A 14,668-nucleotide genomic window follows, 5' to 3' on the forward strand; every position below is an offset into this window, starting at 1 on the left:
GGCCGCGCCGCGCAGCGCGTGCAGGCCCTCGCCCGCCGCCGCGCCGTCGCCGCCGCCGCTTCGCTCGCCACCGAGCGCCCTCGTGCCGCCTGCCGCCTCCCTGCTGCCGAAGTTCTCGGAAAGTGCACCGCCAATGCTGCTGCGGCCGCTCATTCTTTCCACGTGTTTCTCCGCAGCCTCCAAACCGAGAGCTAGCTCCACCGCCTTTTTATATGACAAGTTGGAATCGAATAGTAGTCGCGATTTTATTTCCGTGCTACATAACCCGGTCACGAATTGCTCACATAGATTTTCTTCGAGATTTTGGCCGAAATTGCACGTAGCCGCTAAATGTTTTAGCTGTTGCAAGAAGTCTCCAATAGATTCACCCGCATTTTGCTTGCGCTGACGGAATATTTCACGCTCCGCATATTTCGAACGTTGGGGTTCTAAATGTCTCTTTACTATTTCGACTAATTCCTTGAACGATTTATCTTCCGGGTTATTTGGTGCACACAAATCACACATCAAATTATATGTTCGATCGCCCACTAACGTCACCAACGTGGCAACCTTATGCGAATCCTTTATATCATTAAGAAGAATAAATTGTTCCACCCGACGAACATACAACGACCACTGGCCCGAAAACATATCAAACGGTTCAATTTTTCCGTACGGCATGATTATTTAGATAATTTCACACGCGTTAACAAAAGAAATCCCATCCTCGTCGCCAATGTAGTGTACGTCAATTAAACACCGCGGTCAGTTGCTAACTAACTTTTATTGTCTACCTACATTCCTTTATACACTACATTAACTAGAACTGTTTCGACGAACCCAAATTAAATAAAATTATTTTAAAAATCCATGTACACATAATTAAAGTAACTAAATTTTTAATTGCAATATACTAGTAGTAGTAATAGTAATCAGTTTTAAACAAAATGAAATGCTTATGAACGTTGTCTCAGGTTCACGCCAGCGCAACTGAACGAGCTGGAGCGATGTTTCTCGAAGACGCACTACCCCGACATCTTCATGCGCGAGGAGATCGCCATGAGGATCGGCCTCACCGAGAGCAGAGTACAGGTTAGTCAAATACTAGTACGGATACTAATACTACTACTAGTACTAGACCTAGAAACATTGGAAATAACGACCATGATGTGAAATTATGGAATACTTTCAGTGATAGAGTTTTAAGAAGTTTGTACTAAAATAAAAAATTTAAAAATTGCAAGTAAAAAATATAATGTTGTATTTAATATTTCGACGTTTTTATGACGATTAAATATTCTTTATATTTTATAGGCCTTATAAATATTCTTCGTCAAATTAACACACGCTATATATTATGTAGGTACTGTATAATAAAAATGAATAAAATAAGCAAATATATGACAACATAACTACTAATATTTAAAAGTATTACTTATTTTATTTCCATAAATAATGGTTTTTTACCAGATTTCAGTAAATACATTTACTTACCAAACTTACCGTCAAGTTAAACAGAATTATTTGGAAAAAATCAATAAATCATGTCATTCCTAGACAAATAATAGATCTTATATTGACCCAATATGAAACAGGATCGTTATGAAATTAAACCAACAGTTACACGAGAAACGCAAATATTTGAAAACAAATCACCGCCAAACGTCCTTAAACCGCTAAATCCAAAATCCGTTAAATATTATTCAAATGATGAAAACAAAAAACAGCGGTCCAAATGTTTCACCTTGAAAGACTCCCTCTTCGCACATCCAACTCAAAAGTTGCACTGTATTGATACATTTCACGAAACCTTCTACCTGATTCAACCTTCAATATTACACATATAAAGCCTTTACGTCTGTTTTATGTGGATTTAAAAGCCTCTGGATGGGTGGTCTATGATGTCGAACGCTTAAGCAAGGTGTTTTAACGTGTGGTATAAAGATACGGGGGATATTGCGCACTTATAACTTTATAAGCACGGTAGTCTACCAAAATTGAAATGATTTTATAACTTTTACGATTATATTATGATCTAAAGTAGAGTATTTTAACAATTATATTAGTTGTAATTGATGTTTAAATATTTTACGTCATATTTCGTATGAAATATTATTAGAATCCATTCAATTTACTAACTTTATTTCTCTTAAATATAGCCTAAGCTTTTGTTTAACACACTGCTAACAACAACTAAATATCAACCTATAAATTTTCGAATAAAATTATAACCAATCGCTCATATAAATATAAAATATGTTAATAGCAAATTATTCCTCAATTTGCTTATTCTTATCAATTGACGCCCTCAAAAACTCTACGAACTCTACGAACATCGGAATGATACTAAATGTGATACAATACTATTAACAGTACGAAAATTCGTTCTGAATGGATAAGTACCACTAATGATTTAGATCCACCGTGTTATTCAATGTCTTAATCGTCGTGTGTCATCTATCGAGCATTGATCTGCTAACAGCTGCTTTGTCCAAACACTTAGTTTCAAGTTAAACTATCCTTTACATTAGACATTAGGCTTAATTTGTGTCGTGCGCCGACTAATATTTGTATTTCGTTAACACTCGAGACACACGGAGGGCATGGTTGGGTAGCTTAACTGGTTCAAATTTCAAATTTCAAATTTCAAATTTCAAATTTCAAATCTCATTTATTCAAAATTGATTCATATAGAATACTTTTTGAAAGTCAACAAACTACCACCGCTTCGGAAGGTATTTCGCTATGGAGAAGAAGCGGCGCAAGAAACTCCATACGTGTGCATATTTGCATCTTTTAAAGAGTAAATAATATACAATTTTACATAGTGGTACATATAATTAATTTTTGATGTTGGAGCTGGAGTTGTCATACCATACGGATTTATCATTTAAATACTGATTTACATTATAATAAGCTTTTTTACATAAAGTTAATTTTATAGTAGATTTAAACCTTTTCTCGGATAGATCGATAATGTCTTTTGGTATTTTATTGTAGAAACGAATACAGTTCCCCATAAAAGAATTACACACCTTGCTTAATCTAAATTGAGGTATGGCCAATTTATCTTTATTTCTAGTATTATGACTGTGCCTATTATAATTTTTTTCCAAAGAAGAATAATTTTTGCGAGCATATAAGATATTTTCATAAATATATTGACTAGGCACTGTCAAAATATTTATAGATTTAAACAGTTCTCGTAAGGACTCACGGGGGCGAAGACTATAAATGGCTCTAATTGCACGTTTTTGAAGTATAAAAATGACATCTATGCTAGCAGCGTTACCCCACACTATTAACTACGTAACTGCGTATTCAATCAGTACATCGGCTTACAAAAAAGTTTGAGCAATACCTGTTCTTACGTTATTTTTTGCAGAAAGCAGGAAATTGTTTAACATTTTAATATGTGACGGGTACTCACGATACGCAGTTTTTAATGTCTTTATTGCTAATATTTCGACTCAGTTGCATGAGATCATAGTCACAGTGTTAAAAACTATAATTCTATATTTTTACGCAGTCGTAACCCTGTATAAAGAATCTATTGTAATACAATTAGATCAAAAGTCAGTCTTAATATGTAAAATTTTTGTGCATATTGAAAATATAGTGTTTCTATTTGACATATTAGTATCGATTTGGATTTAATATTGGATTTTATAATATCTAATTATATTATTACAGTAAGGTATATATATTATTATGTTTGGTAGATTAGCACTAATGTTTTATTACAAATTCAATATTCTTAGATTTATAAATTCCATTTAAATATTTCCTTGAGAAGGTTTTTTTGGTTATCTTCTTCATGTTTTAGCTCGATAACCTATAAGACCGTGTGTGAGTACATAATGCACCGGTTGTAATCCGTGAAAGTAGCCAATGCATCGTTAAAACGTTAAATCTGGCTGTTGACCGATGGTGCTACCGGGTTTACGCCCGATAGATAACTTGTCGAAGTCGTAGGAACGGTAATGAAGATGAGAAATAAAATGATACCAGACAAAATAAATAGGCTTAATGTTACACCGACCTTAAATCGTAGTTTCAAAGTTCATAAACGTTCCTCCGCTAAACTTGATTATGATAACATAATAAATAATATTTAAATATTTTAAGAAAAATGTGGAAAATGGAAGAATTAAATGATTTTAATAAGAATTAAGGAAAACTCATGTAGGTAATTAAATTGGTAAAACAAATGATAGTAAAATTGGCTTCCAACACGATATAAAATGCAACGTAAAATGTAAATATGTAATTTTTATTTATATTTATGTAACGTCAACCTCGTAAAGTTGTGGAACTTTGGAAGACAAAAACTTGTACACACGAAAGATAATTTCAAAAAAGTAAACTGTACTCAAATTAATTTATTAATCAAGCACTTTCCAGCTCCGATTAATAAGCAAAGGACCAATCAATCAATGGAATGACCAATGATTTGACTTTTACTTTAATAAACTTTATGACTACATAAATTATTACATTATTATTACGTTGATTTTCAACACTTAACATAATAATTGATTTATCGATGTGTAATAAATAAATCGTTCGTAACCTGTTACACTTGTCATTACTGATAATAATTATTAATTTTGATAACATTAATGATGTTCATTAATTTAATTTCCACCAAATTAGTGACATTTAATTTCATAATTACGATATCATTGTTCATTAATATTTTAGTGTCATTGTATTTAACCAAATAAACATAACAAGTCTTTGAACAGCTTTCCATTTTGCGTTTTTCTTCGACCGTTTTATTAAGTTGACACATTTTATTCTATAGCTTATTATAAATTTCATCTTTCAGACTATAAAAAGTCCAAATCTCAGATAAAGTTGTGAAAATATATGTTTCTCATAAATCAATTTCATTGTCATCAAAAATATTGATATTATTTATATCATCGTAAATATTGTTGTTCATCTCTACATTATCAAAGATAGCTCTTATTAGTTTTTCTTTAAAACTCTAAATGTTTACAGCTTCACAGTTTCACACCTTTTGTACACATGTTCTTTTGTTCAGTTTGGCCAAATTACATCACATAATGACGTCATATTCTGTATGAGTATTGACTTGGACAAGATTGTACTGAACCATAAAAACGTGAAATAAACTAAAATTACTTGAACAAGTAAATATTCACTTCTGGTAATGGTTATTTTAAACCAAAAATATCTAATAGTATTAATTATTATTATGAGTTACAATTTAAAATGTAGGTAATATTTTTGCAAGATTTGTGGTGTGATTAAAGAACAAATTATTACAATTAAATGTAGAAATACGAAAATCCTAACTTCAAATTTCAAAATTTCGAAAAAAAAATTCAATTTTAATACTAGAATATTTTTAAAATTAATCGCACCAACTTTCCATGCTGATGAGTTTAAAAGCATGAATCGCTTAATGAAGTGAAAATTTTAAATCCAGTGCTTAATTAAGTACACTTACTTAGTTTATAAATACCTAAAACCTACAGTAACGATCTATCGGCATTAGTTACTGATAGATTTGCTCCTAACTATAACAAACTTTCATACGACGAAATGAGAAACACATTGAATTTACAACTCAACATCAAGCTTCAAAAACGAATAAGAAACGTTACCGAGAACGCCACGTCCAGCTTTAAACCAGAAAGGTAAAAACCGTGGCTGTACAAACACTGTACCTTGCACCTCGCTTAAAAAGTAGCCAACAAAGGAGGTACGCTATAAAAATAAATAATAAAACGTAGAGAATCTCGCGGTGTGGCGCGAAGTAGTGGCTAGTGATGGCCATTTCCGAAAAAAGTTATTGAATTGATTCGAATCGAAGTGCAATAAATCGATTCACAAAAAATCGAGGCCCAGAGAATCGATTCTTTAAAAATCAGCGACAAAAAATAATTATATACGGTCGAATTGAGAAACTTCCTCTTTTTTTAAGTAGGTTAAAAAATATTTGCAACTAAAAAGGGCGAAGATACCGAAAACAAAGGTCATCAGGACCAAATAAGCACTACAATTCGTATCCGTCAGCAAAAAATGCCTATAACCAATTCAAGCAACTTCGAAAAGATCAACTTTCGATTTTCTAAGATGAAAGATCGATTCACTGAATCGATCAATTTCTGGAGATCATTAAAGAAATCGATTTTTTGGCCCAAAAGATCGACTCTTCGATTAATCGATCTCAGATCCCCATCCTTAGTAACCACGGTGTGCGCCACGGAATTGGACAATTGACTACTGTTTCGAGGGCTTTTAATTATTCTCCAGTGTTAAGTGTTTGTTTCATTGACTCGATAATAGTATGGTAATGTTGCTGATATCGTCACGTTAATGAAACTATAAAATTTTTGCCTCAATACGGAATTGTAATCATTAAGTAAACGTTTCTCTTAATTTTTTAACACACTTTTATTTTAATTTGAAGAAGAAGAAGAATACTGAATTTATTTTTGTTTGAAGTAATTGTCACATCTATTGTACTTTTGTATGGCACAGAATCTGGAAGCACGGTAGTGCCTCCGCCAAGTCGAGCCATTAGTATTTAATGAAAATATTTAATGTATTCAATTATTTTTAACAAAAAAGGTAAACAAATAATATAACTTAATTGTTAAACAAATATATAATATTTAAATGTAAAGAAATATAGCCAGACTTACATTATGTACCCACCATCTAATTATTCATTTATTAGTACTCAAGAGCGATCTCCTGTGAGTTGCTTACCATCAGTTGGACTGCAAGCTCGTTTATTATTTCAATGTTATAAAAATCCATTGTATTTATGTAAATTTAGCTTGAAATTAAATCGTCCTTACCTGTTAAAAAATTAAAATTATTATGATACCATACAAATATCATACCTAAAAATAAAATATTCAATTACCTTTGCTTATAGCGTTTTCTGCAAAAAATACTCGCCAGTTTTATAGTGTCGATTTTAGGTACCAGTTTTGTAAAAAAAGTCACAGTCATAACTTTCCCAAAAGCGCCAAAAAGAAGTAGTATTTCAAAAAATCTATGTCTAAATTGACAATAACATTTTCTCGCTCAGTAGAATATGTTTGGAAACCAGTACCTATTTGCAAAGAGCTAGTCCAGTTCCCTCGTGTTAGTACGTTTGTCTGTTTGTCCGGACGGCTGTATATAAATACGCCGCCGGGAGCAAACAGCCACGAGAATATTGTAGCTGCGAGTGTGATTTCTGAGAATGTCTCCATATTTATATCGGAATTGTGGAGAAACTTGACAAGTGACCATTTGCCTAAGTATAACTACAGTGTAGCTATGATTTGGTTTGAAGAGTGAAAAATTTTGTGGAAGGCGGTAGTGGTAGAACTCTTTATGTTTCAACATCGGAGACAACACCGCTCGACGTATTTATGCCTAATGACAGCTGTTTTGTGTATAGCTGTTCCGATTTGAAGGGTGTAGTAAGGGAGATGATCTGAGACGTTCCAACTTAGTACTCAAGGGTAGCAACGCACCTATTGCAGACTCTAATGTTATCTGGGGTTAATTAAAGATGTACATGGGCGGCGGTGACTTAGTATTAAATGCAGTAGTCCATACAATGTTTATATAACATATTATATAACAAACATACAGATGTTTATTTGCTACATTTATATTATAAAATAAAAGACAAGCACTCGAACATTAAACGTTAAATTAAATTAGAAATATACATTTATTATTTGATCAATTTCCTAAAATATTGAGTAAGGTATACTTTATTTAACACGACCGGTCAACAATTTAGAAACTCTGAAAGCAAACTAATATGATGACAACTATGTAAATATATCATTCATCGTCATCATCATTATGAACCCTTTACTCTCCCACTACTGGACACGGATCTCCTCACATAATGAGAATGATTAGGCCATAGTCCACCGCAATGGCCAAGTGCGGATTGGAAGACTTCACATACTTTTGAAAACTTTTTTTTTAAGATTTCTCGTTATGCAGGTTTCGTCACGATGTTTTCTTTCACCGTATAAGCAAGTGATAAAATTAACTGCTAATACGCACATATCTTATTATTATATATAAATATTAATAATTATATGTCTTTCTATTATAATATTTTAAAAAAATGATAGACTCACGGCGGTGCATCTAGATAAGATTCATTTCAAAGTGTTTGATGTCTTAACCCGTGAACTGACTCACAGTTGAAACGATTCACTATTCAAACACGTGCGATTCACAAAACAGTTTTGCTATATCGTAAAACCGTACGCGCGGCGCTCAGGGCATAATATTTTTATGACAGTGCTAAAATTCACGTATGGAGCGAAAATAGAACTTTATATTGAAAATGATTCTTGCCGGCAAACTTTGTCTACATGCAACCCTTAGTATATTTAGTTGTTTCAAGTTATACTTATTTTGTGCGTTTGGGAAAAATGTAGTGTGATTTTTTTACAACGCTGACATCTGAAATTCACTCGATACCCCATATATGTATATCTGTAATCAACCCGAGATAAGATTAGATTCCTACCTGAGGACGGCCACAGATGCACCGCCTCCCCTAGTACTAAGTTGGAATGGCTCGGAAAAATATGTCTCCCTTAGCAGACTTTATACTATAACACAATAGCGCTTAACACCGTTGTGTTAAGGCAGAGTAGGTGTGGCGGTGGTGCCGCCGGTCTCGGACTACAGAGTGCGCTACCATACTTAGGTTAGCTTATATATGTTATAGCTTTGTTAAGGAAGAGATAAGGGAGAAATATGCACACACATATGCAAATGCCGACGAAAGGAGTTCGTCTGGTCTCTGAAGACCATAGGGACCATAGAATAAAAAAACTATACTGACTAGCAGCATACTTTTTTTATTCTATGGTCCCTTAAATTATTAAAAAAAAAGCGAATTGCATATATCTGAGCTAATTTTTTGCATAAAACAAAATTCATTATAAAAATAGACCTGCATAACCATTACCACCGTTAAAACGTCATTATAAATTCATGAGCCATACATTTGCTCGGCTCTATAAAATAAAAATAAATAAAAAATGTCACCCCTCTACCGTGATTCGCACTTTGTTTACCAAATCCTTCCATTATTAAAAAGATGAACGGCGCTAGTGATGTACCGTGTCAGCGCTGACGTCGATAGACACGTCCCTTTTGGTAGGTACTTGTTTCACTGTAAACTAGAAGCGAGTAGCGGGAAGAAGCGAGAAATTCGTTAACATTTGATATAATTTTATAGTTCCATTAAGTATTTCACGTTAGCATAGCATATTTAGAGTTATATCTTATGACATAACTGTCATTTGTATAGTAGAAGTGTAACTGTATTCTGGTTGAAAGGGTATGAAAATACTTCTTATTCATGGTGTCGCGTCACTAATCTTCTAGAATAACGTAACTGTGATCAAATTCAGAGTACTGCTGTTTCATACGAAATTGATTACAAAAGTCCTTAGTGGCAAAGAGCTTAATAATAATAAGTAAAGATTAGGTGGGGCATGTACATTAGCTTGTAATAGATAAAAATATTAAACCCAATGATAAATAAATAAATAAATATAAAAAAATGTATAAATACCGATGAGTGGTGCGCTGCTCCCTTCGGCGACCGTCCTTGATGCACACACACTCGCGACTCCCGAATAGGTCCCCAGGACCCCCGTAATAAATATAAACTAAATAGGTAATATACGTCTCGTGAAGAATTCCAAATACCGACTGTATGTATATGTATTTTATGACAGAAACCTCAACATTTCAAATTTTGAATTAACTTTTTATTAATCTATATTGCGACCAGTTCTAAATACTGAACATTATATTTTAAATAGCCGTTTTTTATCTGTCATAATAGGTGATGAGCCATGGTCATCTCTAGTCGCTTACCCTCATGCAATGAAACAGTATAACATAGGCTGTCCAAAAAAATCCGCTCCAAAAAGCTTATCTGTTTCGTAATAAATTATTCCTTCTCTTATAGATTTCGGTACTAGGATTAATTGTTTAATAGACATGATTGTCGCATTGACAGAGCGGAGAAAATTCTTTGCAATATTAAAAAGAAGTCCAAAATAAACCAAACATAGAAGTTTTTTTCCAACACACGTCCTTTAAAAAAAATTAAATTAAACTTTATTTTAGGTTTATTCTTACGGAACGTAATTAGCGTTACTTCTTGAGATTTCTCGATGAAGAAAAATAAAGTCGCTCACGCGTAAGAATTATTTCAAAGTTTCTGCTAAATTAGATACTTATAAATAAGTAAATTATTGAAATTGAAATGAATTATGTGTATCACCATGCGTATCAACTTTTCCATTTGATTTGATTCAAGTAACCATTTTGCAAACGATTTTTAAAAAATATGTCATTTTCATTTCACATTTCAATAATGCATTTCTGTAGGTACTTTATCGCTGAAGCTTATATTCGAATATGACGAATATTAGAATGAGACGTGTTACTTATTTTAAAATACAGTTTTACTTGACGATATTCTAGCATTATGAAGGCAACAATAATTATATAAAAACTAAAAACCACGCTAAAATCGCACAAAGAAAATTGTTAACACTGATTCCTGACGATCTTGATAAGGAGAACGGGATAAAATTATTAAATTCGTATATTGTTATCGGTTCTTGATAATTGTTCAAAATTTTAAATTAATCAGACCGTTCAAAGTGGGTGAAGTTGTCGTTACATACTTACATATAGGTCAAGCTAATAAAAGAGTGGTAAAAATATGCAAGGAATAATATCACATAAACTTGTGATATTATCACTTCGGATATAATAATCGACAAAGCACATCCCTACGGTATTAGGGACGTAACACCGTATTAAGATTTATTGGGCAATAACTTACGACGCGCCTACGGACTCCGCTCACTGTTTACTTGTAATTTTACTTCATAACAACTAATATGATACTATATTTTACTGAGATGTAGAACTTGTACGCTTGTAGGATGTATCTTACAAGTTATACGGAAGGGATTTTATTAGTGGGCGGATAAACTGACTGACGTTATTAATATTCGATCTATCCTACCTACCATTTTCTGCCTAACACAGATTGAAATTTGTTAATGCCAAATTGAGTATATTGTATGGTAATGTATGTGCATAAATAAGTAATAATAATTTAAATGTGGTAGAATCCTTTGCCGGATCGTCTAATAACGCTGCTGTGTTCTGTTTTGAAAGGTGTTGTAAGGGAAGCATATTTATATTCGAAGCGTTTCAACTAACTCCTCAGGAGCAGCAACGCATGTATGGCCGCACACGGGGTTAATTACAAATGTCTATGGGCGATAGTAACCACTTACCATCAGGAGCTCGTTTCCTCTTTCAATGTTATAAAAATAAAACGTTGCAACGTACAATGATTGATTCTACTTTAATATTTTTCCTATAGAAATATCACAACAATCAATTGAAGGACCATAATTGGGAACAAGAATGACGGTATTAAAACAAACCACATTTATTGGCTTACTATTGCTAAAAACCATTACAGAAACAAATGCAATGATATTCGTTTAACATAATTACAAATATATTCATCACTAAATCTAAAAAATCACAGAATAATAATTTATGAGCATCTGGTTACCACACCCTGACCACCCCTCACCCTTAGCTATCGACAGGTGAGGGGTTATCGAAATATGAAAGTAATTTGATTGCTTTACTACTTTTATTAACAACAGTCACTAGTTCAAATCATCTTTTTAATATTGACGCCGATTAAAAAAACAATATATATTTTTTAATAAACAAATATTTTTGTTATCTTAAAATCTGATATGCCCAGATTATACCCAGTTTGCAAACTTTAAATAAAATATAAAATTAATAATAAGATTATAATTAACCAAATAATAATAACTACTTACATGTTATATATTGGCCTTAATCACCATAGTTAGAAATTCGCCTTAAACAAAATTATCAAGAAGACATCTGATCCTGCACCGCCGCCGTGCCGTGGGAATGCTGACTCCGCACCACCGCTCCGTTTCCACTGTATAGTCCCGAACGTGGGAATTCACTCTGGGCGCTAACATTGCCCCAGCAAGTCACTTAGGATAGGATAGGATAGGATAGGATAGGATAGGATAGTTATAATTTAGGTTAGATTTAATCCAAAACATGTAATATTCTGTTTTGATTAAATACATATATATAAGTAATTCGGTCTTTCTGTATCCTGGCTGTTGCATCCCGACGCATTATATAACTTACAAGTAAATTACGATTATTTTTTTTCTGAAATAAAAAAAGTTATACTTAATAACAAGTAGATAGTAATAGGTTTTTACATGCAATGTTATTTATTTAATACTTAGTTTAAAAAATAAATTATGGTTTGAAAAAATTCAATATTCACACTCACACAAAGACAAGTAGGACAGACACACACCCAGAGCACATATTAAATTTATCATTTACAAATTGCCTGACCAGTATCCATAGTATGAGTTATTACGTTTTTACAAAAATGACTGTGTTTGTATTTGTTTACGTATTTCCCATACATTTCCAATCAGTTCTGATACAGACCGCTAGAGGCGCAACAGATAGACAGACAGACAGGAAAACAGACATTTTTGTAAAATCTCATACTAAGGGTACAGAGATCAAACCTGAAACTGTGTCCTCTACACCACGTGGATCACCAATATGCAAAACTACTTTATTTACCCTAAAATAAAAATAAAATCAACAAAAATAAGAAAACCATAGAGCGGCCATAACCACTTTTCTTAATAAAAGATAATGTTGCTATTGCGAAAAAATGCGCGGTAAAATTGCCTCATATCCGCTACCCCATAGCTGGCTGATTTACCATTATATGAGGCCATTTGCAATAAAAACGTATTGAGGATTTCGCTGTTAATTCTACCGGTGGTGTGGGGTCGTTAATGGGTAGGGTCAGTGCGGGTTCGAATTCCGGATGAAGTCGGTGAAGCAATCATTAATTTCATATTAGGTGTCATTTGTTTGCTGGACAGAGGAGGAAATAAAATCTTTAGTAAAGCTTGTTATCTATTGGAAAGACTTTCTTATGAAATGGAAGTAGAAAATAGCAGTCTAATCTAGACTTTAAAACTACCACTTATGCTACTAATCTATTTAATAAATTAAATTATTTAATTAATGAAAATCAGATATAGGTACTATGGTAAAATAAACTACAAATAAATAAATACAAGGAACCGGTATATTTCGGTGTTTTTAGGTTATCTATTGAATTGTAATAGGTACATACTTTATTTTTTTACAATGTATGTCTTGTTGTACATTTACTTCTATAAGTGCTATGATAACAAATAGTAAAATAAAAAAAGAGATTTTGTGGTCCTACTGAACCCTCCACGTGCGAGTTCGAATCGTACTTGGCCAATTATTTGGTTTGTGATATTGTAGTCGGTTGTAGTTTTGGTAGAGTTTTCTTTATGTATTTACGTCAAAAAGGATTTAATATTTAATGAACTTAGGTTAGTTTTATAATAAAGTAACAACAGAACAAACAAACAAAAACTAATTGTGCACAGTAATCCGCAGCGCCCCCTACCGTGATGTTCAGGTTTAAAAGTCAATATTGCCTGGGGTTCACATAATTAGGGGAAGATGGGGTGATGCGTAGGGATGCTAATGAATAGTAAGTAATGGAATATTTTCCTGTGATTTTTTGATGAAGAAATAATGTAATAATATGGAAATGTTTAATAGTTGTGTTGAATAAATCAAACATAATTATTTCCGATCAAAATTTATTTTTAAAAAACTTTTAACGAGCAATAATTTTAAAATATTTTGTATCTAGTAATGGGAAGGTGGTAGAACCCGGCGTGGTTCAATTTGGGAGGCACCACCGGTGTACTTATTTCTACCTTATAACAGCAGTGTTAAGGTGGTAGAACCCTTTGTGGTTCGACTCCGGCGGCACCACCGCCATACCTATTTCTGCCTAATAACAGCAGTGTTATGCGCTGCTGTATTCCGTTTTGAAGGGTGTGGTAAGGGAGACATACTTTTCCGAGGCGTTCCATCTTAGCCCTCAGGGGTAGTGGCGCATATGTGGCCGACTTCAGGTAGGAATATCCAATCCTATCTGGGGTTGATTAAAGATGCCCATGGCCGGCAGTTGCTACTTACCATCAGGTGGACTGCATGCTCGTCTGCTACATCCATATTATATAAACTATATAGTACTGTTCATCCTGACGTTTTTGAACTCAACCGCGAAGTCTTAGTTCAGAGGTCAATAAATGTGTAACAAAAGATATCAATGTAAATTTTTAGCTTTTAGAATATTTTTAGTTGTGGGATTTTTCAGAACTGACAAAGTCGAAGTCATAATCAATAGGTTAAGAAACGTATAACAAGAAATGCCATTGTAGTACCTTTTTCAAGTTGTAGCACTTTTGATTCTGACGTTTCTACACACATCAAAACAAGTCAATGAGTAACAAAAGATTCATCACTCCACTAAGCACATTTTCATGTAGACGCGGTCCCAGTACAAGTAAACTGTGTTATGCTTCCCGCGGGAGTACCGGGAATCAGACATGGGATGCATCTGCCGTTTTCGTGTGACAGACAGCACTGTTCTTTTTTTGTTTTTTTTTTTTATAGTACTTGGTGTGAAAAATCAATGTAA

The 14,668-nt window shown here is 33.3% G+C and overlaps 1 protein-coding gene across 1 annotated transcript in view; it reads left to right on the plus strand.

Annotated features, from left to right (window-relative positions):
• Nucleotides 1-14,668, plus strand: part of LOC140755132 (homeobox protein orthopedia) — a 43,517-nt gene that overhangs the window by 12,138 nt on the left and 16,711 nt on the right. Inside the window, exon 4 of the mRNA XM_073090338.1 lies at nt 957-1,074. Coding sequence (XP_072946439.1) covers nt 957-1,074 — 118 coding nt within the window. The remainder of the gene's footprint in view (nt 1-956; nt 1,075-14,668) is intronic.

This window comes from Epargyreus clarus, unplaced genomic scaffold, assembly GCF_041222505.1.
Source record: "Epargyreus clarus isolate Ecla_fem2 unplaced genomic scaffold, WU_Ecla_fem_2.2 ptg000032l, whole genome shotgun sequence".
NCBI lineage: Eukaryota > Metazoa > Arthropoda > Insecta > Lepidoptera > Hesperiidae > Epargyreus > Epargyreus clarus.